Raw genomic sequence first — 25,618 nt, forward strand, 5'->3', positions numbered from 1 at the left:
TTTGCTTAGAAACCTTTCACTAAAGAAGTCATAGGCCTGGGAGTGACTACTGACTGACCATGACCTGCCCCCATAAGAATTTATGACATCACTCCTTTTTCGTCCACAGTATGTGTATATTCTTTAGAATGGGCTGGGTTATGGTGGACTTGCAAACAATATCACAATCTCAATGGCTGAAATCAACAAAGTTTTATTTCTCATTTACACTACATGCTCACTGCAAGTCACCTGGAGATCTGGCCCAAACACCTCATTCCTGGACCCAGGCTGATAGAGGAGCTGTGACCTAGAACATTATTAATTAATCAGGGGGCAATGGGAATGTGACCATGGGATTCTTAGCCAGCAGGGAAGTTCAATCCTGTTACGTGCTTGGAAGGGGAAGTAAAAATGTCGGTGAACAGCATTAACGTACTTCACCATTGACCCACCCCATCCCGGCCAAAATCAAGAATTTACCCTGAGTATATAATCATGAATTTGCTCAAAGATTTAATTATGTGATGTTCATAACAATGTTGCTTGTGGTAATTAAAATTCAGAAACAATCTAAGTGTTGATCAAAAGTGTTGATGAAAATTGTTTTAGTACATTTATTAAATGGAATACTGTGCAGCTGTTAAAAATGATATTGCAAACAGTAAATCTGGGTTTAAGTGTTAGCTCTGTAAAAACAAAACATAGTGAACAAAAACATCTCACAATACATGAAGTAAAAAGAACAAGTTACCAAACAGTATGATCTTATGTATACATGGCGGGGGGGTGAGGTGGAGGGGGGAGACGCCTAAAGGAAACACACCAAAATTTTGTTTATCTGTATTTTCTATAGGAATGTTAGAATCAGCATGTCAATTTCTTTTTAACATCTTGCTAGGATTTTGACTGGGATTGCACTGAATCTGTAAATCAATTTGGGGTAAACTGACATTCTAACAATATTGATTCTTCTAAACCATGAATATGGTATATCTTTTTATTTATTTTGGTCTTTAATTTCCCTCAACAATGCTTTATACTTTTTAGTTTATAGATTTTGCGTATCTGTCAATAAATTTGCTTCTAAATATTTTATTGATGCTATTATATATAAATGTAGTTTAAAATTTTTTTTCCACTTGTTCATTGTTAGTGATAGAAAAGCAGTTGATTTTTACATATTGACCTTCAACCTCCTTAAATTCACCTAGTAGTTTTCATAGCTGTTTCTGTAGATTCCTGGGATTTTCTGTGTATATGATCATATTGCTTACAACTAAAGATAGTTTTATTTTATCCTCTCCAATCTGTATATGCTTTTTATTTTGTGCCTAACTACACTGGTGAAGACCTCGTCAATCCGATGTTGAATGGAAGAGGTGAAAATGGACATCCTTACCTTGTTCCTGATCTTAGAAGGAAAGTCTTTGGTCTTTCACCATTAAGTACCATGTTAGCTGTAGGGTTTTTGTAGATGACCTTTATAAGGTTGAGGAAGTTCCTTTCTGTACCTATTATTTTGTTTTCTGTTCATCTCTATTTTTTGTTCTTCTGATTCTTCTATTCTGGTACCTCATGTAAAGGTTTAGCTCTTTTTATTTTTTTAAAATTACATTTATTGGTGTGATATTAATAACATGATATAAATTTCAGGTGTACAACTTTATAATACATCTGTATACTCCACCTGAATTCTAGTCTTCTTCTGTCACCATATCACCATATATTTGACCCCCTTTATCCTCTTCATTCTCCCCCCACCCTCCTTCCCTTCTGGCAACCACCATTCTGTTGTCTGTGTCTATGAGTTTGTTTTGTTTGTTCATTTATTGCTTTCTGTTTTATATCCCACATATGGGTGAAATCATAGTTTTTGACATTTTCCATATGACTTACTTTACTTAGCACAATACTCTCAACATCCATCCATGTTGTCACAAATGGCAATATTTCATTTTTTATGGCTCAGTAGTATTCCATTGTATATATGTACCACATCTTCTATATCCAATCATCCATCGAAAGACACTTAGGTTGTTTCCATGTCTTGGTTATTGTAATGCTCAATGAACATAAGGGTACATATATCTTTAGGAATGTTTTCAAATTTGGAGGGTAGATATGCAGAGAAGGATTGCGGGGTCATATAGTATCTCTACCCTTAAGTTTTTGAGGAACCTCCATACTGTTTTTCATAGTAGCTGAACCAATTTTGTTTCCCAACAATGCTCAAGGGTTCACTTTTCTCCACATCCTCTCCAACACTTGTTATTTCTTGTCTTATTGATAATAGCCATTCTAACAGGTGTGAGGTTGTGTCTCATTGTGGTTTTGATTTGCATTTCCCTTATAACTAGTGACTTGAGCATCTTTTCATATATTTGTTGGTCATTTGGATGTCTTCCTTGGATTTTTTTCTTTTTAAAGAAATCCATTTTTTTTTCTATTGGCTTTTTAGTGGAATACTCCCTTCAACTATCTTTTTTTTGGGGGGTTGCTTTAAGAAATGTATTCATTCTTAAATTTTCAGTCTATGCAGAGTGATATTGTAGTGCTTCATATTAAATGTAAAAATGTGTAACATATAGATCCACTTATTCCCTCCAATATACTATAGTGCTATATGTAGTACATCTACATATATTTTATTAACCCCAAAAGACAATGTTGTTTTTTTGTTTGTTTGACAGTTGTCTTTATTCCTTTAAAGTGTCAGACCTATTATAATAAAATAAAGAGGAAAAAAATAGACCTTATATACTGGAGGTGCCAAAAAAATGTATACAGATGACTTTATTCATCTTTATTATGGGTATATATTATTACAATTTTAATCGTTTTTTCCTTTCTTAAAATATGTATACATTTTTTGACACCCTCTGTATATACCCTTATATTTACCATTATTGACACTCTTTATTCCTCTCCAAGGATCCATGTTTCCATCTGGTATTCAATCCTTTCAGCCGTAGAACTTCCTTTAGCATTTATTGTAGTGCAAATCTGCTGGAGATGAATTCTCTTTTCTTTTATTTTATCTGAGAATATCTATTTTACCTTTATTCTTGAAAGATGTTTTCACTGGATATAGATTTCTGGTTGATGGTTTTTTTTTCTTTCAGCATTTAAAAATATTGTTGCACTTTTAGTTGGTATCTATAATTCACTCTCTCGGGGCTTCATTTAGCTGCTCTTTCATACTAAGTCCAGAGTTTATCCCTTTTTGGGTTTTTTTCCTGTGGAGGGTGTCTCTGGTAGGCTCTTATTCAACCATTACCAACCAGAAGCTTAAGTGCTCCAACTTCATTTTTCAATTAAATTTATTTTGAAAACAGCTAAACCTATAGAAAAGTTGCGAAAATATCACACTAAATTCCCATATATCCTTCGCCTAGATTTACAATATAATACAGAGCATTCTTCTTTTTCTGAACCATTTGAAAGCAAGTTCCAGACATGCCTCTTTGCCCATAATTACTTCAGTATGTATTTCCTAAGAACAAGGACATTCTCTTACACAGCTAGTGTTCAATTATTAAATTGAGGAAACTTAACATTGATACGTAATAGTCCATATTCAATTGTTTTGTTTTGTTATTCCAATATTGTCCTTTATATTAATAGTGTCTTTTCCCAAGATTTAATCCATGGTCATGCATTGTATGTATATAGTTGTCATGTCTCTAGTCTAATCTAGTACATATTCTCAGCCTTTGTCTTTTAAGAAATTGATATTTTTGAAGAATACAAACCATTTGTTCTGCAGAATAATCAGTTTTGGCTGATGCCTTATTGTCAGGAATACTCAGTGCATCCCATCAGTTGGTCCCATTTTTCGTGATGTTAATTTGGTTGTTGTCTGCCAGGGGTCCCCACTGTAAAGGCACCTTTTTTCCCTTTGTGATTAATAAAGGATCAGTGGGAAGATGTTCGTGACGGGATAAGCATCCTGCTCCCCAACACACTTTCATCCAATGAAAACATCCATTGCTGATTCTTGCCTGAGTCAATTATTGCTGTGGTGATTCCAAAATATACACTATCAATTCATAAGTCCTTTTAAATTCTTTATTTTGACACTCAAACTGTCCTATATTTGACCAATGGGAGCACCTTCCATCTAGTTCCTGTGTCCCATTGGTATGATCCCAAAGTTCTTTGGAAGTTTCCTTACTTTCTGGAACAATAGGATGCTGCAGGTTCATTCTGCACTTTCCCTGTCCCAACCCTGGAATCAGCCATTTCTTAAGGGCTACTGCTTCCCGTTAGCGATTGGTGGACTGTCCTCAGGGCAGCAGCATCTGTGCAGTCCAGTTGATAGATGCTCATCAGAGTTCAAAGCCAGTAAGTCTGTATTATCGTCTGAGGGAAATGTGTCCACAATTCTGTCCACCTGCTCATGTATCTCTGTGGATGGAACATGGAATGCCTTAACCACTGCCCTGCCAGCAGCCTGGACAGACCAAAGGACAGTCTGGAAGTCTTTCCTACTGCTGTTTGGACCATATCGATACTGTCATCGTGTATTCTTACAAAGGGCTGGGTCATTCATAAGGACATTTAAAAAATGAGTTCAATTTGTGACTTTTCAGCCCTCATTAAAGTTAGTCACATTGTGTTGGTTTCCTTTTCCTCAGTCTTCTACAAGAACAGTTCAATTAAGATTTTCATTTTTATTTCTGTGGTATGAATTATAAAACGTCTTACAATGCTGCTAAGGAGGTAAGAACCACAATTTGATTGACCTTTGTAATTTACCTAATGTAGTTCATTATGCAAGAAAATACAGATAGGAGCCTACTCAAGGGGATTTTTTTTGTGTGTGTGTTTATATTTTATCCTAAAAAAGAGAATGTTATAGGGTTAGGTAAAGAGGAATTGAAACCCAGTCCTCTTATCTACAGGTTATTCCTGAAATGCGCCTTCCTAAAATAAACAACTCATGAAATATTTATTTCAGGAAGCTAGAATTTTAAGTTTGGGTCAATAGTGCTAAACACAGTAAGTCAAACTATGCCTCTTACAAGTTGGGTATTTTTTTAATGGATCTGTTTTATTTTCAAGTAAATAATGCATGTTTATTCAACACAAATAAAACATTTTGACCCTAACTAGTATTTTAAGCTTAAGAAAAAAGTAATCGACGTGTTTCATTATTTTCATTATTCCACATTTTTAATTCGGTAAAATTTCTTCTAATTAAGCTTCACAACCACTAAGATGTTTTTAAACTGAAGCTTCATTATCCTTTTCATCTCTTGCTTTTAAATGGTGTTATTTTCACAACATGACAAGAATCCTTTAAAAATGGCTTTATTCAAATTGTTTTCCGTAAGAGAGATTTTGTGCTTGTCTTTCATACCATTCAGAACCACACTTGCCTGAATAAACATTTCAGATGGACTTGGTGTCATCTGGCCCCAAGTGACAGCCAATGATGAAGCAAAACTGTAGAAATTGTCCAACATCTTTGTGTGAATCAAGTCAATGAATTAGTTGAGGATCTAACAGTTTTGCCTTTGTCTGCTGAGACAGATTGTCCAGTAATTCCACCGAAATTCCAATCTGAGCAATAAGACAAATAGATCAATGGAAGAGAATAGAGAACCCAGAAATAGATACACACAAACAGTCAGCTGATCTTTGATAATGGAGCAAAGGCAATTCAATGGCGAGGGAAAGTATAGTCTTTTCAACAAATGGTGCTGAAATAATAGGACATCCACATGGAAAAGAGAAATCTACACCCTTCACAAAAATTAATTCAAAATGGACCATAGACCTAAATGTAAAATACAAAACTACAGAACTCATAGACAATAACAGAAAAAAAAAAAAAAACAATCTAAGTGAACTTGGGTTGGGTGATGACTTTTTAGATGCAACACCAAAAGCGAACCATGCAAGTAACTGCTAAGTTGGACTTCATTAAAATTAAAAACTTCTCTTCCAATCTGAGCAGTAGACAAGAGCCTGGACAATATTCATAGTTCCAAAAGAGTGTTAGCTTCCTTCTCCACATTTAAGATCTGACATTCTAAAAATGGCAACAAATCCTAGGAGTTAACATACTGACATACCATCTGGATCAGGGCAGGAAAAGGAGAGATCCTAAGGAAGAATTCCATTCTTCCCAGCACAGAAACCATAAGATGGCTGAGACTTTTATAATCAGGAAAGTCACCCACAAATTTGCCCTTACCACTTTGCCTTCCGGTCACCAACCTCGCAAGAGGGATGGAAGGCAGCAACAGAGAACCCTGGGCTTACTGATCTCATCAAGCCAAGAATTTTCCAGAATTTGTGGGCGAGCTCCCACCCAGTCACCTATATAGTGATTGAACAGCTCCTAGGAAACCTTCTTAGTAAATTGGTTTGCTCTTTTATGTTTTGCTTCTTCTGGCCTCACCAGAAGTTCCAAGGCACACACTCAAAACTCACTGTGAAATCACTGGAAATTGCATAACATGAGAATTTCTAACTTTTTAGCAAATTATATATTTCAATTTATTTGTGAGTAGAATTCTATTGAGTAAAAAGTGTTTAAGTTACTACTGAGCCACTGATAAAATTAATTACATCATGCTAGTTTAAAAAACTGTGATAACATTCACATAACATAAAATGTACCATTTTAAAGTGTATAGTTCAGTGACATTTAGTGCATTCACAATGCTGTGCAGTCGTCACCACTATCTAGTTCTGGACCATTTTCATCATCCCAAAAGGAAACTCCATATCCATTAAGCAGTCACTCTCCATTCCCCCTTCCTCAGACCTGGCAACCACTAATAGACTTTCTGTCTCATGGATTTTTCTATTCTGAGTATTTCATATGAATGGAACCATACAATATGTGGCCTTTTGTGACTGGCTTCATTCACTTAGCATAATGATTTCTAGATTCATCCATGTTGTAGCGTGTATCAATATTTCCTTACTTTTTATGGCTGAATAATATACCAGTGTATGGCTATCCCACATTTTGTGTATCCATTTATCGGCTGATGGACTGGGTTGTTTATACCTTTTGGCTACTGTGAACAGTGGTGCTGTGAACATTCCTGTACATTGTTTGAACATTTGCTTTCAATTCTTTTGGATGTATACCTAGGAGTGAAATTGCTGGGTCATATGGTAATTCTGTTTAACTTATTGAGGAACCACCACAATGTTTTCCACAGTGGCTCTACCATTTTATATTCCCATCAGCAATGTACTTGGGTTCCAGTTTCTCTGCATCCTTACAGAACTTGTCTTCTGTGTGTGTGTGTGTGTGTGTGTGTGTGTGTGTGTGTGTGATAGCCATCCTAATGAGTGTGAAGAGGTATCTCATTGTAATTTTGAAAAGAGGCTTTTTTATTATTTCAATCTTTTTAAATTTATTGAGACTTGTTTGATAGACTGCTACTTTATAAATAACAAGATGCTACTCCATTTGCTTTTTAAGTAAAAAATTATTATTGCAATATTGTGGGAAAATAAATATTAATAAAGGCATTTACTCCTGAATAAAAGGAAGTGTAAACTCTAATCAGTTGTATAAAGTATCTTTCTGTGTGGTGCAAAGTCAAATCCCACATTCAGTGATAATACCACAGCATATACACTTCTTATGTTATTTTCTATGTACTGCTTTATTTTTACTACAAATATCAAAGACTGACAGTGGCCCTTCAGTAAGGCATGGACTTCAGAGGAAAGGTAAGCACCCCCGTCTTCTGGGATTCAGACCCATCTGGGATTGAGCCTGAGGTTTTCTTCCTGCTAGCTGTGTGATTCTGGCAAGTTACAGAACTTTGCTGCGCTTGTATTTATTCATTTGTCAATTGGGGACAATAACACATGCCTCTTAGAATATGTATCCTAAGTCAGAACTAACTAAAACCTGATTATAAAAAATATGTGGCATAGCGGGGAATCGTACTGCATTCTGTCTAGCCCCTCCCTCTGAGGGCTCAGGCAAGCATGTTTGGGGACACTAGAATCCCTCCATGACCCTGAGAAAATGCGGAAAGAATGTCTGCCTTTGCTCTCCCCTTTCCTCATTGAGTTTCCCAGTAGGAAGTAGGGGCAGAGATCAGGTTCATTCATTCAACAAATACTCACTGAGTGCCCTCCACGTACCACATGCTGCTCTAGGTGCTGGAGACACAGCAGTGAATTAGACAGAGCCCATGCCCCTATGGAGCCTCTATCCCAGTGGGGAGACAGGCAATCAACTACTGAACAGGCAAATTTACTATGTCAGATGCGGGGAAAGGACTATGGTGAAAAGAAGCAAGCGAGCAAGTGAGAAGGATGGGGACTCCAGAGCTGGGGTGGTGCTGCTCCATTTTATGTAGAATGACCAAAAAAGACCTCGATGATTTGGGCAGAGACCAGCAGGAAGTGACAGTGTGAGCTGTTCTGATACATGTAGGATAAGTGTTTCAAACAGAAGGAACAGATAATGCAAAGGCCCTGAGGAAGAGCATGGCCTGTTAGAGGTCAGAATGGGATGGGGACACTGGGGGACATGTTAAGGACTTTAGCTTTTATTCCGAGATAGGAAGCCTCTGAGGTATTTTCAGAAGAACTTGACATGATCTAAGTGTTTTCCGAGTCACTGTATCTGCTGTGTTGAGAAGAGCCTGTGGGCAAGAGAGAAAGCAGACCTATTTGGACTCTTCAGTTAGAACTTGCTGGAAATGACGGACGTTGGACCAGGTAGAGCTGTGGTGGTGGGTATATTTCAAAGGTACAACCAATGGGATTTGCTGATGAACTTGATGTGAACTGTGAGAGAGACAGGATTCAAGGATGGTTAGAGCAGCTGGAAGGATGGTGCTGCCATTTTTCTGAGATGGGGAAGGCCGCGGGAAGCACTGGGGGAGAATCAGGAGTTTGTCTCAGGGCAGTTAAACCAGTGGGGAGTGAAGCTCCCTGGGGCATGAGTGTAGATAAATGGTCCGATAACTGAGTTCTGAGACACTCCAACGCTCAGAGGTCAAGATGAAGAAGACAGCAGCCAAGACTGAGGAGGACGAGTGAGGTTAGGGAGAGAGTGTCCTGGAAGCCAAGCGAAGAAAGGACTCCAGGCAGGAGAGAGATGAAGTGAATCAACATGTCAGAATCAGCACTACTCTGACCTTGGCCAGAGCTGTCCCGATGGGTGGTGGGGATGAAGCCTGAAGCTGAATGGATCGAAGAGGGGAGGCATGAGAAGGACTGGAGACTAGTACAGACAACTCTTTCAGGGGCTTTTGCTGTAAAGGGGAGCGAAGACATGGGTGGGAGCTGGAGAGGGATGTGGAGTCTGGAAGGAAGCAAGGGCGAGTGTTTTTATTTTTGGTAAGTATTAGAGATACTTCAGCATGTTTCAAGTTGTCGTATCCCCTGCTCTTGCGTGAAACACTGTGCCCTTAAGAGGTTCCCCCTATTTTATGTCAACTATGCTGAGAGAGTCAGAGAGAGAGAGAGAGAGAGAGAGAGAGAGAGAGAGAGAGAGAGAGAGAGAGAGAGAGAGATTCCCCCAATTCTAAATAGTGTTTGGAACCACTTCTTTAGAAAACTTTTTACCCCCAGAATTATCTAGTCAGTTTTGTCAACACTAAAAATTTGCCTGGAGTAACAACTTCCTCTTTAATCATTGTAGCCAGTTAAGACAGGGAAGCTCAAGGGGCTGTGTCATCACCTTTCCCCAAGTCTGCCTTGGGAAGGAGGTTCTGTCACTCCATTTATGCAGATAATAAATCCTAGGAGGGGTGACAGTTGCTCCTGGCTGCATGGGGTAGCAAAGGACACTTGGAGACCCCATTATTTTTATACAGATGTTCCATCCCCATTTTTAACCTACTGCCATGTCTGACTTCCTCGTGGTACCTGCTGTCTCTAAATCTTACAACTCTTGGGATATGTGGCAAATCTGCTCATTTTATTGGCACCCCCCCCCTTTGAAACATTTAGGTTATAACTTCTGTCCTATGACAGCTCTGTTTTCCGTCTCTCATTTTTAAAAGACTTGATTCAATAGTGGCATAAACATTTTAATTCTCACAGATCTCTTGCCCTTTTTTGCCTTTGTGGTCTTATACTTTTTAATTCCTTTTTTCCATTTTAATGGAGGTTGGGAGAGAATTTAATTTTGTGTGGCTGTTTACCATGAGTTGTTATGATGGATCGCAGACTGATGGATGGGTTCCTGGTGACACTCTAAAGGAATGCAGTTCCCATGAATGGCCACAAGGTGGCTCAATGACTCTATATTAAATTTATAGTTTCTCCTTACTCCTGCCAACCTGCTATTAATATTATGTATGTGTTAATCCTGCAGAGAAGAACCCCCAAATCACAGAATATTTACACTGGACTGAGTCTCTGAGGTATTTCTAGTCCAGCTGCTTTTAGAGAAAAGGGAACAGAGATCCATAAGAGACAACCATTTTATCCTGTATCTGGAGGTAGTTGGTAGGAATAGACTTGGACTTGAATTTTAAGGTTTTTAAAAGTTATATTAGAAGTTGCTTCTAAATTGGAATATAAATGTGAGTGCGTGAAAGTAGGGGTGAGAACAAGGCCAGTGTCGCCCTGCTGAATGTGCTGGGGAGAAGGAAGCAGAAAGTCACTGGTTTCACTTGCCCTGTGTCCTGAGCTCCTGCTGCATGGGCGGCAGTGCACTGAGTGCTATGAAGACACAAATGGGACAAGACAGGGTCCCTGCCCACCAATCTGGTAAGTAGATGAGTCAACAGAAGACAACCACAAGGAAGGAAGTCTGCAATAAATGCCCAGCGGAAATGTGGGTCAAAAGTGCTCTTCTCAGTATGGAGAAGGCAGAGGTTCCTTCTCTGCTCAGGAGTGGGGAGTGACCTTGCTGGTGAGACTTGGGCTGGCCTTGGAAGAGTGTAGATCAGCCCTTCTCAAGTGACATGTAGACTAATTCAGTAGGGCTCTGTGTGTGTGTGTGTGTGTGTGTGTGTGTGTGTGTGTGTGTGATATTCTGTGTTTTCTAACGCGCTCCCAGGTGATTCCAATGTGGCTGATGTCAAGTTGACAAGGGTGTAGCCATTGGTTCATGAACTTGGCTGCACCTGGGAATCACACAGGAAGTTAAAAGCAAACAAAAAGCCACTAACATTCCAGTCTCACCCTAGGAATTCTGTGTTAATTGGGGTGGGGTGTAACCCTGGCACTTCCCAGGTTATTAGGTGCAGTAAAATCTGAGCATCATGGATGTAGGGAACATTAGTCATTCTTTTTGTCCACCCAGCACCTGAATCCCTCACCTTAATCAGAGCTCACAACCCCACTACTGAAGCTAAAGACAAAGTTCTCTATTCCCCACTTTTCTGGCATCTGGGACGCTGGCACCTTCTTTGGGCTTTACCAACCCCAACTCACCACCCCAGACTTTGCAGCAGAAGCTGCTGAAACAAAGAGGTGGAGGCCACACAATCGACCTTATTAGCAAGGATGCTGGTGGCAGTTATGCTGTTTAAAGGGGCAGCAGTGGCGATTCTTGGGTCATGATGGGCAGCAGCAGGGACTGTTGGACTTCAGCAGCCCCATTCTGCTCAGTCTGATCTTGAGTGTTGGTCTTGGCTGCACAGACTCTGAAACTGGCTCCATGGCTCTGGAGATCTGGGGCTACCCAATGTAATTTTAAAGACACACAGAGCTCTTTGTAAATACAATTCAAAATTTAAAACTCACATAAAACAAATGTGTAAATAAATGAATTGTTCCAAGGCAACACCATCCATGCTAGAAAACAGGATTTTGGTATCCCCCAAAACTCCATTTGTAACTCTTCTGCCATTTATATCTCCTTCGTCCCTGCTAAGAATATCCCCAGCCTGACTTTTAGGGTAATCATTTTCTTTCTAGTAGACTTCTGCACTTCCCTAAACACATTATGGTTTAGTTTTGTCTAAATTTTCTTTTTCCTTTCAGTCTTTTGTTAATTTACATCTCTCACCCTCTCCACCCCGCACACTGAAATTGTTGAAAACACTGACTCAATTGTCCTGCAAAATTTACCAGTATGGATTTTGTTAACTGATATAGTTGAATATGTTCCTCTTTTCAGATTTCCTATAAATTGGTAGTTGGATCTAGACTAGAGGTTTGTTTGGTCTGAGGTTTGATACTTTGGGGCATGGCCTCATTATAGAAAGTATCGTGCTCACCGTCCTAAGGTACGTAAATGTCTGGTGTCTCTATTTTGTTGGATCTCTTAGTGATGTTAGTAGCCGCTGATCATCCTTAGATTCATTCATTCATTAGAGGTCGCAACATAGGACAATTCTATCATTTGTTGGAATACTTCGCTACAGAGAAACATCGCCTCATTTAATATTGTTGGGGAGAAAAACTTTCTCTACCTTCTTAGGTGCAGTGTTTGGAGGCTCGCAAATTAAAATAACAAGAGACAGATTAGCAAGAGAAAAGCAGATTTTTATTAACTATGTATCTGGGAATTCAAAGAATGTGCTTCCTAGAATTTGGAGCTTATATACCACCTTAATAGGAGATAGGGAAGGATAGAGAGGCATTTCTGAAAGAACAAATGACATCTTAGAAGGGGTAAGGGGAGAAAGGGCACTTAAATGACTTTTTGGGAAGACCCTTAGGAGAACAGATGGAAAAGAAAAGAGTTTTGTGACAATGTCTTTGGGTGTGGTACAAATCTCTCCAAGAGATTAGAGTTGCTTCCCAGGAGGTGGTTATCACAAGTGAGTTCTTTTGGAAGGCTGTACTTTTAGCAGGTAAGAGATTTCGGGAACTCAAATGCCTTCAACTCAAAATAATTTATATGCCATATGGCTTTTTCTGGCCCCCTTCACTTTTTAGTTACCCTGTGGTGTAGTCTGTACAGGGAAGTGTGGATGAAAAAAGGGGTTCAAGGGAAAGTAACCTCACAGGGTGATCTGATCCTAAATTCCTAACTGGTCAGGTCTTGGTGGGTAGACATGCCCCAGGCATATAACTTTAGTAAAAGGTTTACCTTGTCTTAAGCAAGCCCTGTCCATTGTTTTTGTGCATATAGGTTACCTTTGAAATGTCTCTTTTCAGACCCCTCCAGAGAAACCACCCTCAAGAGAGCACATAATCTTAACTATCCTGTAATCCAATCCCCGCCTTGCTTTCTCCCACCTTCATGTAATCTTCCTTCCATTCCCTCCTTAATTCCACATGCATAAAAGAAACTGCAAACTATCATTAGGGAACATTTTTCTGTCTGTGGAGATCTTGCTTCCAGGCACATCCTGTTTGGCTCAAATAAATTTGGACTCTTATGTCAACAGCAGTCAAGATAAATTCTTGATTCTTTTATTTACTATTGGGTTGGGGGAGAAGCTTCCCAGGCATCCTCCAAGAGACCAATTAGAGGGTGTGTGTGTGTGTGTGTTTGTGTGTGTGGTGTGCGTGTGTGTAGGGCATCATTATGGACTCATGTATTTAAACTCATTTGGTGTGTCCAAAATGTCCTCTTTGGCAAGAGTGGACCTCTTCAAGTTTCCCAATTGACACATCCTTAGATTTTTAGAATTTCTCTGATGTCACATGGTATTTTTTTGGCTTGTCTTCTACATTTCCTGCCACGAATTCCATAATCTGCCATTTCTTCAGGAAGCTCTGGTTTCTTTTAGTGGGGAAAAAGGCCCAGTCCTCACAGAGCAGAAAGTGGATCCCGTGTTCACTTGCTGTAGAAGCACAAACCGAGTCTCAGCCACTGATGGCAAATGGGCTGGCACAGCCTCCCAGTGCCTGCTGGTTATTTTGAAGGTCTGAAATCTATCAGATGCCCTGTTGCTTCCATTTTCTTCTGCATAGATACCGGTGTCATGCAGCTCCTATCTGAGGTTTGTCCCTATCTGCTTGTGTTTGGGGGTTTGTGGGAACACCTTGTCAACCAGTTTTGCTATCCTAGCTGCTGTATTTTTACGAAGGGTTTGTGCAAAATGAAAAATTATGCTACTGCTAACACCTTCTTATAAAAATCCAATTTTAATATCCTTTTAGTAAATGTCCTCCACTGTTTAAATTCAATGAAATTGATTTTTTACCATTTGCAGCTACCTTGTTTCCCTGAAAACAAGACCTAGCTGGACAATCAGCTCTAATGCGTCTTTTGGAGTAAAAATTAATATAAGACCCGGTCTTATATAAGAATTTTTGCTTCTAATGTGTCTTTTGCTTCTACTGTGTCTTACATTCATTTTTGCTCCAAAAGACTCATTACAACTGATTGTCCAGCTAGGTCTTATTTTCGGGGAAACAGGGTAAAAACCTCAACTGATACAGAAGGGAGTTCATTAGGCAAAGGAAAAGTAGAAGCAATGAATTTGCCTGACCTGCTTAGAGGTCTAACAACAGCTGAGTGGATTTGTGAAGCACTTTGGTTGAAGTCTGTTAACAGTGGGTTGGGGGCTGGAGAGAGTCCTGAACTGTTGGATCAGGTTAACTCACTGCTTTATTTCCCTGGAAGCTTGGACAGTGACAAGCTATGATTGAACCATGACAGATCCTTGCTGTAGGCAATGGGGCCACTGCAGACACCTGAGCAGGCAAGTGGGGCATTCAGAAGATTAACATTCTGGTCTGTGCGAGATGGACAAGGGGTATACGTGAGGGAGGCCAACACTAGGTGATCAGTTAGGACATGAACGCAGCGGTCCAGAAGAGAGGTACAAGGACCAAAACCAGAGGACTGAGAATGCCACGGGGAAGACAGGAGACCATGTGAGAAAACTGAGCAGTGCTAGGTGACAGAAGTGCCACTAGTGGTTGAGGTCTCAAAGCTGGTGATTAGAAAATAGAAAAATATTAATGTAAGCTCCCACCTGAGTAACCTCGAGTTTAAACTGGACAAGCGACCCCTATCCTAGGGACTTATTCTTTAGACAATTCTCTTCAAAGATTTTTCCTAGGTAGTACTTAAGGCCTGGTAGGAGGGAGCACAGAGCGTAGTCTGTGCTGATTCAGAGGGATGAATAAATAGCTCACCGTCCAGTGTTCTCACAGCTGCAGGAAGGTGGACGCCATAAAGGAAGGTGCAGCCCATCCCCTGAAGATCACTTCCGATCTATCGCCCTCATCACAGCGAGCTTGCCTGGAGGAAGCGCTGCTCCATGAGCTTCTCCATCACAGCTGACAGCTTCACTGCAACATCTGCCTTCGAAATCTTCCAGGCCTAAGTTGTTTCTGTGATTGACGACGTGAAACTTAAAGAGGCATTAATGGAATACTTTGCGCACTTCAGAAGAGGCACAGGTGAAATGGCCTCGCCTATGAGTCCTATCATTTTCAAAGTACTATCAATTCTGCTACCTGCGCTCAGGTGTTGAAAGCAAACGCACTTAACACTAAAACCCTGCACGTCACTCACTCACCTGAAAGCTTTCTCTTGGATGGACCACACTCTAGATCCAGTCAAAAAACCAACTGAGACCATGTCACAATCTAATGAGAATGTTAATTGCCCTTTCTTTAAGAAGTAATAAACTCTGTCTATAGTTAAGTCAAATTACTGTAAAACTACAAACCTAGACTTTATTAAGTTCCCTGTAGAAATGCCACCGATTTACAATTTACTCTTGCATTTTCATTGAAAATCAAAAAAATGATAGAGGCATATGAGCAAATTTATGCATTTTTATGAACTTGTACTGGAAACATTTTCATTTTGTAGTTCTATTGAACTGAATTTCTGAATGGTAGCAATTTCTGAATTTTGTGCTCGAGATTCTTTCCTTACCAACTATTATGCTCTCTAGATGCAACAGAATACACTACCTCTCCTCTCATCTCGGTGCTGGAAATCATACCTGAATTCAGTCCCAGAAAAGTTTGGGACATTCATCTCCCTTCCACGGCTCTTGATCTAGTGAGTCATAACTGTACTAGTCATTTATTATAAACTACCTCAAATCCACCAGGGAAGCTGGCATAAACTATACCCGGCTGCCTTCTTTCCCCTTCCCTGTATTTTATTTCACCACTATGACTCATTGGCATAGCCATTAATAGGCAAAAGACCCCCTCAAAGTTTAATCTCGGAAAGCCAATTAAGACAACTGAAAAGCAACTGCCTTATCGGTTCCTTTCGAGAAGCCAAAAGATGGTTTGAAGTAAGAGGAAACATAAAATTAGCAAGGTAGTGAGGAGTAATAAGGTTTAAAGCAAAAAAAGTAGTAAACTGAGCTAAGTACTTTTTAAGGGTATTACTTTGTTAGGTACCCAAGTTAGGCTAAATGGTTACATTAACTAGGTTAAGCCCACAGGCTAGCATTCTTTCTGTTGGCTCTGGCACAAGTTTATCACCCCTATTACGATCATTATGACCACACCTTAGGGGGCCTTATCCTGAGAAACTCTGCACTGGTGTTGGGCTTGATTTCAAAATCCAACTCCAGTACCAACTGGCTGTGCAACCTTAAGGAAATTAATCTGAGTTTCTTACTTTGTACAATGCGTACACGTCACCAGACTGTTGATATAACCCAAAGAACCTAAAAGTGTGCCGCAAGCACCTAGCAGGCTTCCTAGTAGGAAATAGCCTTTCCCCATCACATATTCCCCTGAACTTCAACGCAACATTGCCCCTCTGCCATTATTTTAGCTGGGTACTATTCAAATCTCAATGAACACAACTCCCTGTGTGATCTCTAGAACCCTTCATTTTCTCCTCTTCCAACCCATCTAGACCTGTTTTCCTCACACACACTGCTCCCACCACTCTCAAGGACTCCCCATTGCCTATCACACTGTCCAATCAGACTTCTGATTTTGCACGTTAAGCTAGTTCCTGATTTGCCCTTAGCCAATCAAATCTAACATATCTAAGAACCAATTCATGTCCCTCCTCCCTCAAAAAGCCACCCCGACTATTCTTGCTCTTTATTCTTTCAACTGTTCTTGCCCAACTGAACTTGTTCTTCTGTTAATACAGTACTTAACACGTTGCGGACGGATCACGAGAATTTTCACGAGGGATTTAAACCCCGCCGTACGCAACGTGTTAAAAACTGGATCACAACTATTTGACTCTTGTATATGTTCAGGTGATTATGAATTGCTTTTGCTTTCTAAACTACATCATACATTAAGGGCAGAGACCATGTTCAATTTTACTATATCAATCTCAAAGGCAGAATGATAGGCCCCACCCTAGACATGCAAAACAGACATTATGTTGGAGAAAAGTGAATGGGAAAGTACTAAAAAACACTCCAGGTTGATTCTTATAATAAACACTGCATTATATGAAAACCTCTACATGTCACCCTTCCAGCAGATAATCTTGTCAACAAATACTTGTCTTTGTTTACTGACTAATAAGGCCTTAATACAGGATTAAACATTTTTTTCCATAACGCTATAAAAAGCTGTCTCTTATGGTTCACAAAAAGGTAGAATATACTGTTTTTCAGGTAAGAGGAGTCACTGCTGAAAGATTCATCCTCCAGTATGGCGAGTGTACCTGAAGGTGTAGGTGGCCTTTGGCCTCTGGTATTGTCAGCTGGGAAGTCACCAGGATTGTGGTCTCTCTTTTGACACCGGGATGATTCTGCGCTAGTGTCCTAGAAATAAGTCTATTTTTTAACGTAGTTTCTTAGCAAAGACAGTTTTTGAAATTGCCTTCCCAATTATCCCTAGGTTGCAAAAGTTATTTCCCTTCTATTTCTGCCCTCTAATATTCAGTTTGCTATTCTGCATTAGCTTCCAAAATAATCCTCCATCTTCAGCTCCATAAATAAATGAAAACCAAGCCACACAGTTGGAAATCAAGTTTTGTTTTTATATGAACAGAAGTAGACCATCTAGAAATATTTCAGTTTATTTAAATTGTTAAGTAGAATATGAAACCGAATTTGTAGCTAGTACCAGAGAATGGACTTAACTGTTTGGTATTTAATGAGAACAGCTTCTACACAGGATCCCAAGAGACTTACAGAAAAAGGGGCAAAGCCCTAATATTAAGCAAATAAAACTCATGTTTCAAACAGGTTATACAAAAATTGATTTATACTCCATTTCCCTTTTTTTGATATTTAGAAAGTGCAGATTTAACAAAAGGTAGCCATATCCTTTCTATGTACAATGCCGATTATAATTATGCAAACAACAAAACTGTCAGTCTGTTACCCAAAAATCCCAGTGTTTAGATCTCAAACCTTAAGTCACTGACTGAATTGAATAAAGATTAAAGGTTAAAAATAAAAAAGCTACTGCCACATTCCAGATAAAGGAAAGCAACAAACACATTAAAATTCATCTAACAACAGGCTTAACCTAAAACTTTTCAAGAAGCTTAACATCATTTCATTATTATTTTTAGTGGAAATTAGGGATTATTTGGCAATGCTGCTTTTACTCGTAGTAAACAATGATAAAAGTCAAGTGAGGGAAAAACCAAACAACAACCACCAGTGAAGCATATAAAACTGTTTTTAGGGCACTATCTGAAAAATTCATGGATGATCATAGCAGATACATCCCTATGTTTATGTGAGCCAAGAAGGCATTAAAATGCTGTCCACGACACAGAAAAGACGTTTTCAATGGAAGCTGCTGTCCTAAACTCAGCCTCTGGCAGAAATGAATCATGCTATTCACAATTATTTCAACAAAGGTATCATCTTAGGATGCTAGCAGCGTAGCAAACTTAACTTCCCCTATCCTAATGATAAGCACTGAAGCAAAACTAAAAAAATGAAGTGGAAAACAAAAAGGACAGGGTTAGAGATAGCTAGAGATCTTATCTTTACATGAAAAGCCTTCTGTTGTCCTTTTTTCCAAATCTATGGTAATACAAGTTTTCCAAAGGGATGTGAAGAGAGGACTTAAAATTAATAAAATACTAATGTATTTCTAAATCTTAAGGTAAAGATAACTTAACACTGAAAAAGTGTTCTTCGAAGGCCAAATCTCAATATATTTGGCAAACACATTAATAAATTTGACTCCTCCTTCCCACCTTTTTTTAAACAACCTTTATTGGGCTACCAAACTGCTAGAGGAGTTGCCAAAATGGAGACTAGTCAAATTTAGGTTAAGAGATTTATTCTAGGAAAGTGAATAGGCTATACACCTAATTAGAAAGACAAACCACAACACCCTCCAAACACTAGTGCATGCAATTAACTCTTCCATTTTATAAACTCAGTGGTTAAGACCGGAAGGGAACAAAGAGGGAAGGAGAAGGGGAACATGAAGTAAAACAGCAAATGAGGGAGTCTGGGACAGAAGTTTTAGGGGCGAGACAAAATGAGGGGAAGACACAATTAACTGACATTTGGATAGTAGGCAGTTAGAATTTCCTTTCAGTTTACTTAGCAAGTTCAATCAGTGCTTTATGTTCAAAACTTGACAAACCTACTAGTTTGCACCTTTCATCTTTAAATAATTCATACCATGGGGTGGTAGGGAGGGAGAAGCAAATAAAGCAGCATGCTGGAAGACAAGACACAAGGAAAAAGTGGCCGAGGAGAAGAACTGGTGGCAGGAATAGTTTTAAGTATCAAGGCCACTTGAAATGAGAGTCAGCAAACCAAAGCTATCATTTCTGCATTTACCCTTTGTCCTCAATTAACTACTTTGAAAATTATAGCCAAGCAAACCACAAACATTTTAATGGTTTAGGTTTGGATGATATGTCTCCTGCACATGCTTCCACCGAAACAAACAAAAAAAACAAAACAAAAAAGAGGAAAAAACCAAAAAAGTTCCTTTCCACATAAGGCACAGGACAAAATTAACCCCATTTACATATTCAAGGCGAAAATGAGTGCTTTCCTGGCTTTTGTTTGTTTCTTTTGCTATTACATGTCTATAGATTAAAGGGACTCAAGCACATTATCCATGACAGAAAATTCCACTGTTGTACAAAATAAAATTGTTAATTCTAACTTTTATTCTTATACAATTTGCAGAATAGAGTTGAAATGATTGCTATAAGTTTTAATGTTGATAAGAAGAACTGGACTATAATACAACTGAAATGCAGTGGTGAGCTGAGCAAGTACATTTAAAAATGAAGTCACAGACATGATTTTTCTACATATTTTTTGTTTGAAGAAAATTATAAAGTCAGCAAGCAGTCACAGATGAAAGAACAAACAAAATAGGTGGACTGGATAGTTAAGATGAAGAACAAAAATATCTGTTTAGAGTTAAAAATGGACAGAGTGGTTTATTTTGCAGCAAGAAGAGAAAACAGGGTGGTGGATGGCAACGGATGGAACAGGAGACCGACCGCTCAGCAACATTTGCTCTTCCAGCCTGTCACGCCTCCTCCACTGCTGATATCTACATTTTCACTGTTGGGCTCTTTTACAGGGGTCTGGAACAAATACCAAGGAAAGGAACCCATGAAAAAACATTGCCATGGATAAGTCAAGATTCAACAGAAATAGTCTCATAAATGTTAATTTATGTAACAAAATGAACCAGTCACATGAGATAGGTTTTCTCCCCCGTGCGAAGTAAAGACTTGGAAGCTTTGTTTATAATCTTCATTTTGCCTGCTCTCTCCAAGCTATACAATGTCTGGAGGCCTCCCAGCACCTCTTTATAAAGCCTCTGAAATCTTCTCTGCCCTAACACTTTTGCATAGAGGTTTATCTCCTAGCCCTGACCCCTGATACTTAGTATTTAAAAAGCATTATCAAGCCTATGAATAAAACCAATGCTGGGTCATGTCTAACTTCAGAAAAGTGAAACAGTCCTTTTCTCTTTAGTTATTTGCTTTTTGAGACCGAAGCTTGTGTTACAGTACAATTTTTCTTTTATCAACTCAGGAGAAAGTACAAAAAGTTGCTAGTCAGAAATTATTACTGTATTTCACATCTAATGGTAAGCAAGTTTATGTTTGATGTTTTAACTCATATTACTACATGGAAAAGTGTCCGGATGTGTATGGAAAAAAAAAAATGCTACCACATATTTGGGGCTGCCTACATGGGGGAAGACGCTAGACTGAGATCCTTATTTATTGGTGCATCCATACTTTTTAACCTTTAATATAATAACAAGGAAGATCTACCTCACTGGGACACAGGTTATATAATGACTATACAACAGTATTTTTCAAAAATGCCAAGATTGGTGAGAAGATCAAAGGACTGAGTATGGACAGAAAGAAGTCAAAACGATGAAGACCCTAAAAAAATCCAGAACAGAACACAGAGACAAGCATATTTCATTAAGTTTTGTGTTAAGTTCTATAAAATAAAGATCACATCACACATTATATCCTAACTTGATTTTTATTACTCAATATATTACAGGTATCAGACTTAATATGCATGATGTTGATAGACTTGGAAGGGCACAACTTTTGTTTTGTAGTTACTTTGAATAGCAGCAACTGACGACTATTTTATCCAATTTGAACATTCAATCATAGTCAACAGATAACATTTCACTCTAAAAAATTAAGTTGCCTGATTTCTCAGCTCTTTCACTAGATTTATATTTAATATAACACATCTATTTGGGTATATGTGTGTGTGTATAAATATAGAAATCTTTGGGTTTTTTGGAAAAAAAAAAAAAAAAAAAAACTAATACATGAAGTCTAAAAACAGAAAGGTTACCAGAAGCAATTAAATTTTCTCCTATATAATATTTGCTTTTCCTTCAGGATTTGTGTCAGATTTTCTATTTTTACTTGCATATAAATATACCACAGATTGAATAGAGAATTCAGGAATCAGAACCAAATCTGTAATACTTGGTCATTTGAGGGGAAATATGGAAATCAGATTTCCCAATTTTGCTACAAGTTACTTGTACTGGCAAGTTTTGGAATTCACAAATGAAACCCAGAAACTAACCTTGAGGTAAAATGAATTACCTGAGATCACGTTTTCAGCTTTTCTTTTTTACATCCCAGGTTTAAATGATTGGCTAAACGGAATTTGGGGATGGATTTACTCTGTTTAGTCAGTATATAATACATAGATGCCCTTTACTGTCACGTCTGAGAATAACTACACAGAAGAATAGTGATTCTATAACAATAACTACATTAACAGATTCACCTCTTATCTGAAATCTAAAAAATTTATCTATGGGAATGCAAAGGATGTGTAAGATAAATGAATCCAAAAGTAAACAGAAGAACCACACACAACACAATGGACCAAAAAGCTAAGGGGAGGTGGGGGGAGTAGGAAATTGGGGACTAGAGGGTTAGTGTGGGAGTTTGGAATAATAATTATTACCACTGACTAGATCCTACAGATTTTTAGATGGCTTTCTGTTCCCCCAGTTCCTTACTTCACTTTGGGGGATTAGATATTGGTGATGGGTAAACGTTTCAAAACAATACCACCCAAACCCAATTTCTATATGTAAACCCAGTGTTTTAGAAAAGACTAAACGTTTAACTATGACATTGGACACCTTAGCAAGAAGTGAAAATAGGAACTTACCTTTCGAAGGATATCTTCAGCTAATGTGAGAAAGGCCTTTTCGATGTTTATATTTGCTTTTGCACTAGTCTCAAAAAATCTAATACCGTGCTCCCTTGCAATCTAAAATAGAAGCAAAATTTCATCATAAAATTATCATGTATAGGTTGCCAACTGATGGCTTAAGCATCTTAGAGGAAAGAGTCCTATTATTCTAAAGGCAGCAGTGTCAACTAGTTATATAAAACGAAAGTCACTTCAATGGTCATGATTCAAACAGTTAAGCTCTTTCAAAAACAAACAAAAGTGATAAAAGAATCCTCTCTTCATTCTAAGAGTTTACTTCAGATATTCTAAAAGAGATACAGTTGACCCCTGAACAACACAGGTCCACTTAAATGTGACTTTTTTTCTTTAAATACATACGTGGCCCTTTGTATCCCTGGGTTTTGTATTCATGGACCTGGAGGGCCAACCGTATGCATTGTTCTGTGCCACTTTACATAAGGGACTTGAGCACCTGCAGATTTTGGTGTCCATGGGTGGGTGGTGGTGGTGGTGGTGGTGGTGTGTGTGTGTGTGGGGGGGGGGGGTCCTGAAACCAACCCCCAGCAGATGCTGAGGGACGACGGGCAAACTTAAAGAGAATTTCAAAGTGACTTAAGCAATATCTAATTATTGCTTGTGACTGGCTACTGATTGTCAGACTATGGAATCATATTAATTGATTCTTTAAAGTTTTAAATTTAAAAAATTGAGAATCACTGATTTATATTTTCCCCTTTGTAGTTTAAATAAGGCTAAAAATACTACTGCCACAAATTTACTTCTCCTATACCTGTTGGATATGCATTGAAAAAATTCACTCAAATGATAGCTACCGTTTCCAAAAGCATTTAAAAATAATGTGAATAGCTCAGCGCACTCCATTACCATCACTGTAAAAACAATCAACTGCAATACATCTTCACAAAGAAAGGGCAACACATTAGTTTCATTCAGAGCTTTGTACCTGTTCTCCTTTTCCTCTAGGTACAACTCTTTTATCGTCCATATCACACTTGTTTCCTAGTAACATTCTTTCCACATCTTCATTGGCATGCTAAGATGGAATAAAAATTTTATTAATACACTACATGAATGATGGCTTAATATTCCCTAAAATTACCTTTTCTCAATTTATGGTGTCATTTCAATAGTCTGAAAGTTTTAAAGCAATCACCCTGAAACCATGCCCTGCTAAAAGTTTACACAAATTCTTAAATTACCTAGAAAAAGAAACACAATTCCAAATTAGATGTTATTTTCGCACGATATAAGGCTGTCTAGTTTCTACATATGTTCTCACCAAAAGAGGATACAAGTAAAAGATCTGAAGCTGGAGTCTCTTATGCGTAATCTAAATTTAAGCTGGATCATGATTTTAGATAATGTGCATTACCCTGCAGAAGCGCTAATTAAAAATTCTACAGAGCTCTTAAAGTCTCAAAAAGCTACACTGGTAGGGCACAAGGAGTGCCTATGCAGAAAAATCAGTTAAGCACAAATGTTTGCGCCATAAAAATCCTAATGACATTTTTTGCAGAATTGAAAAATCCGTTCCTAAAATTCATGTGGAATCTCAAGGGACCCTGAATAGTCAAAACGATCTTGAAAAAGAACAAAGTTGGAAGATTTATACTTATTTCCTGATTTCAAAACTTACAAAACTCCAGTAATCAAAGCAGTGTGCTACTGGCATAAAGACAGACATACAGATGAACGGAATAGAGCCCAGAAATAAATCCTCGCATACAGTCAAGATTTTCAACAAGAGTGCGAAGACCATTCAATGGGGGAAAGGATAGTTAGTCTTCTCAGCAAATGGTGTTAGGAATACCAGATAGCAACAAACAAAAAAATAAAAATGGACCCCTACCATACACCATATAAAAAAATGAACTCAAAATGAATCAGATCTAAACCTAAGACCTAAAACTGTAAAACTCTTAGAAGAAAACATGAAAAAAGTTTAGGACATTGGATTTGTCAACGATTTCTTCAATATAACACCCAAAGCGTAAGCAACAACAACAACAAAATTACGCTTCATTAAAATTAAAAACTTTTGTCAGTCAATGGGTTCCAGGAGAACCCCATGGAATGAGAAAAATATTTGCAAATCATGTATCTTTAGCTGAATGCACCCTTCCCTGAATATCCCTACAGCCAAGGTAGTTATGTATTCTAGATACCAAAAGTAATTTATGAGATTTGATTTGTCTTAAATTTGAATCCATTTCACTCTTTCCACCAGGCCTGACCTTATTTGGATATCTATTCATCGCTTCAGGTCTCAGCTAAAATGTCATTTCCCATTTCAAGACTGTTTGGCTATTCGTGGACCCTTGCATTTCCATAAGACTTTTACGATTGGCTTGTCAGTTTCCATCAAAAGGGTGGGCAGCAGCTGGGAGTTTGACTGGGATTATACTGAATCCGTAGATCACTTTGGATAGTGCTACCATCTTAACAATATGAGGTCTTCCAATTGGTGCATGTAGGGTATCTTTCCAATTATTTAGATATTTAGTACAAGTCTTGCACTTCTTTGGTTAAATTTTTCATCTTTTTTTGTTGCTATTGTAAATGAAATTATGCATATAATTTCATTTTTATATTATACATTGCTAGTGTATAGAAACACAACTGATTTTTGTATATTGATCTTGTTCACTGCAACCTTACCGAAAACTTGTCTGCTGGTTCTAAGAAGTTGTTTTTTGGTGTATGCGTGTGGATTCCTTAGAATTTTCTATATACAAGATCACATCAACAAATAGTTTTACTTTGCAATCTGGGTGACACGCCCCTCCCCACACACTTTTTTTCTTTGCCTAACTGCCCTGACTAGAACCTTCCAGTACAATGCTGAACAGTAGTGGCCAGAGCAGGCAGCCTTATCATGTTCTTGATTGTAGGGACAGTACGATGTTGGCTGTTCGATTTTCACAGATGCCCTTTATTAGGCTAAGGGAGTTCTCTTCTACTTCTAGTTTGCTGAGTGTTTGTATCGTGAACGTGTGTTGGATTTTGTCAAGTGTTTTTCTCTGTGTCTGTTGACATGATCATATGTTTTTTGTCTTTTATTAATATGGTATATTACATTGTTTCATATGTTGAATGACCTTTGCATTCCCAGGTAAATTCCTCTTTATTATGATATATAATCTTTTAAATGTTGCTGGACCAAT

The 25,618-nt window shown here is 38.4% G+C and overlaps 2 protein-coding genes across 2 annotated transcripts in view; both read right to left on the reverse strand.

Annotated features, from left to right (window-relative positions):
• GAREM2 (GRB2 associated regulator of MAPK1 subtype 2) overlaps positions 1–17,655 on the reverse strand; it is a 34,732-nt gene extending 17,077 nt beyond the window's left edge. Inside the window, exon 1 of the mRNA XM_074331793.2 lies at positions 14,974–17,655. The gene's annotated coding sequence lies outside the window, so the exon portion shown is untranslated. The remainder of the gene's footprint in view (positions 1–14,973) is intronic.
• A 135-nt stretch (positions 17,656–17,790) lies between these two features.
• Positions 17,791–25,618, reverse strand: part of RAB10 (RAB10, member RAS oncogene family) — a 69,201-nt gene continuing 61,373 nt past the window's right edge. Inside the window, exons 4-6 of the mRNA XM_019712713.3 lie at positions 23,398–23,487; positions 22,407–22,508; positions 17,791–20,311 (exon numbers count right to left, since the gene is read on the reverse strand). Coding sequence (XP_019568272.1) covers positions 20,228–20,311; positions 22,407–22,508; positions 23,398–23,487 — 276 coding nt within the window. The 3' untranslated portion in view covers positions 17,791–20,227. The remainder of the gene's footprint in view (positions 20,312–22,406; positions 22,509–23,397; positions 23,488–25,618) is intronic.

The sequence above is a fragment of the Rhinolophus sinicus genome, chromosome 2, assembly GCF_057876585.1.
Source record: "Rhinolophus sinicus isolate RSI-liver-muscle chromosome 2, RSI-T2T, whole genome shotgun sequence".
NCBI lineage: Eukaryota > Metazoa > Chordata > Mammalia > Chiroptera > Rhinolophidae > Rhinolophus > Rhinolophus sinicus.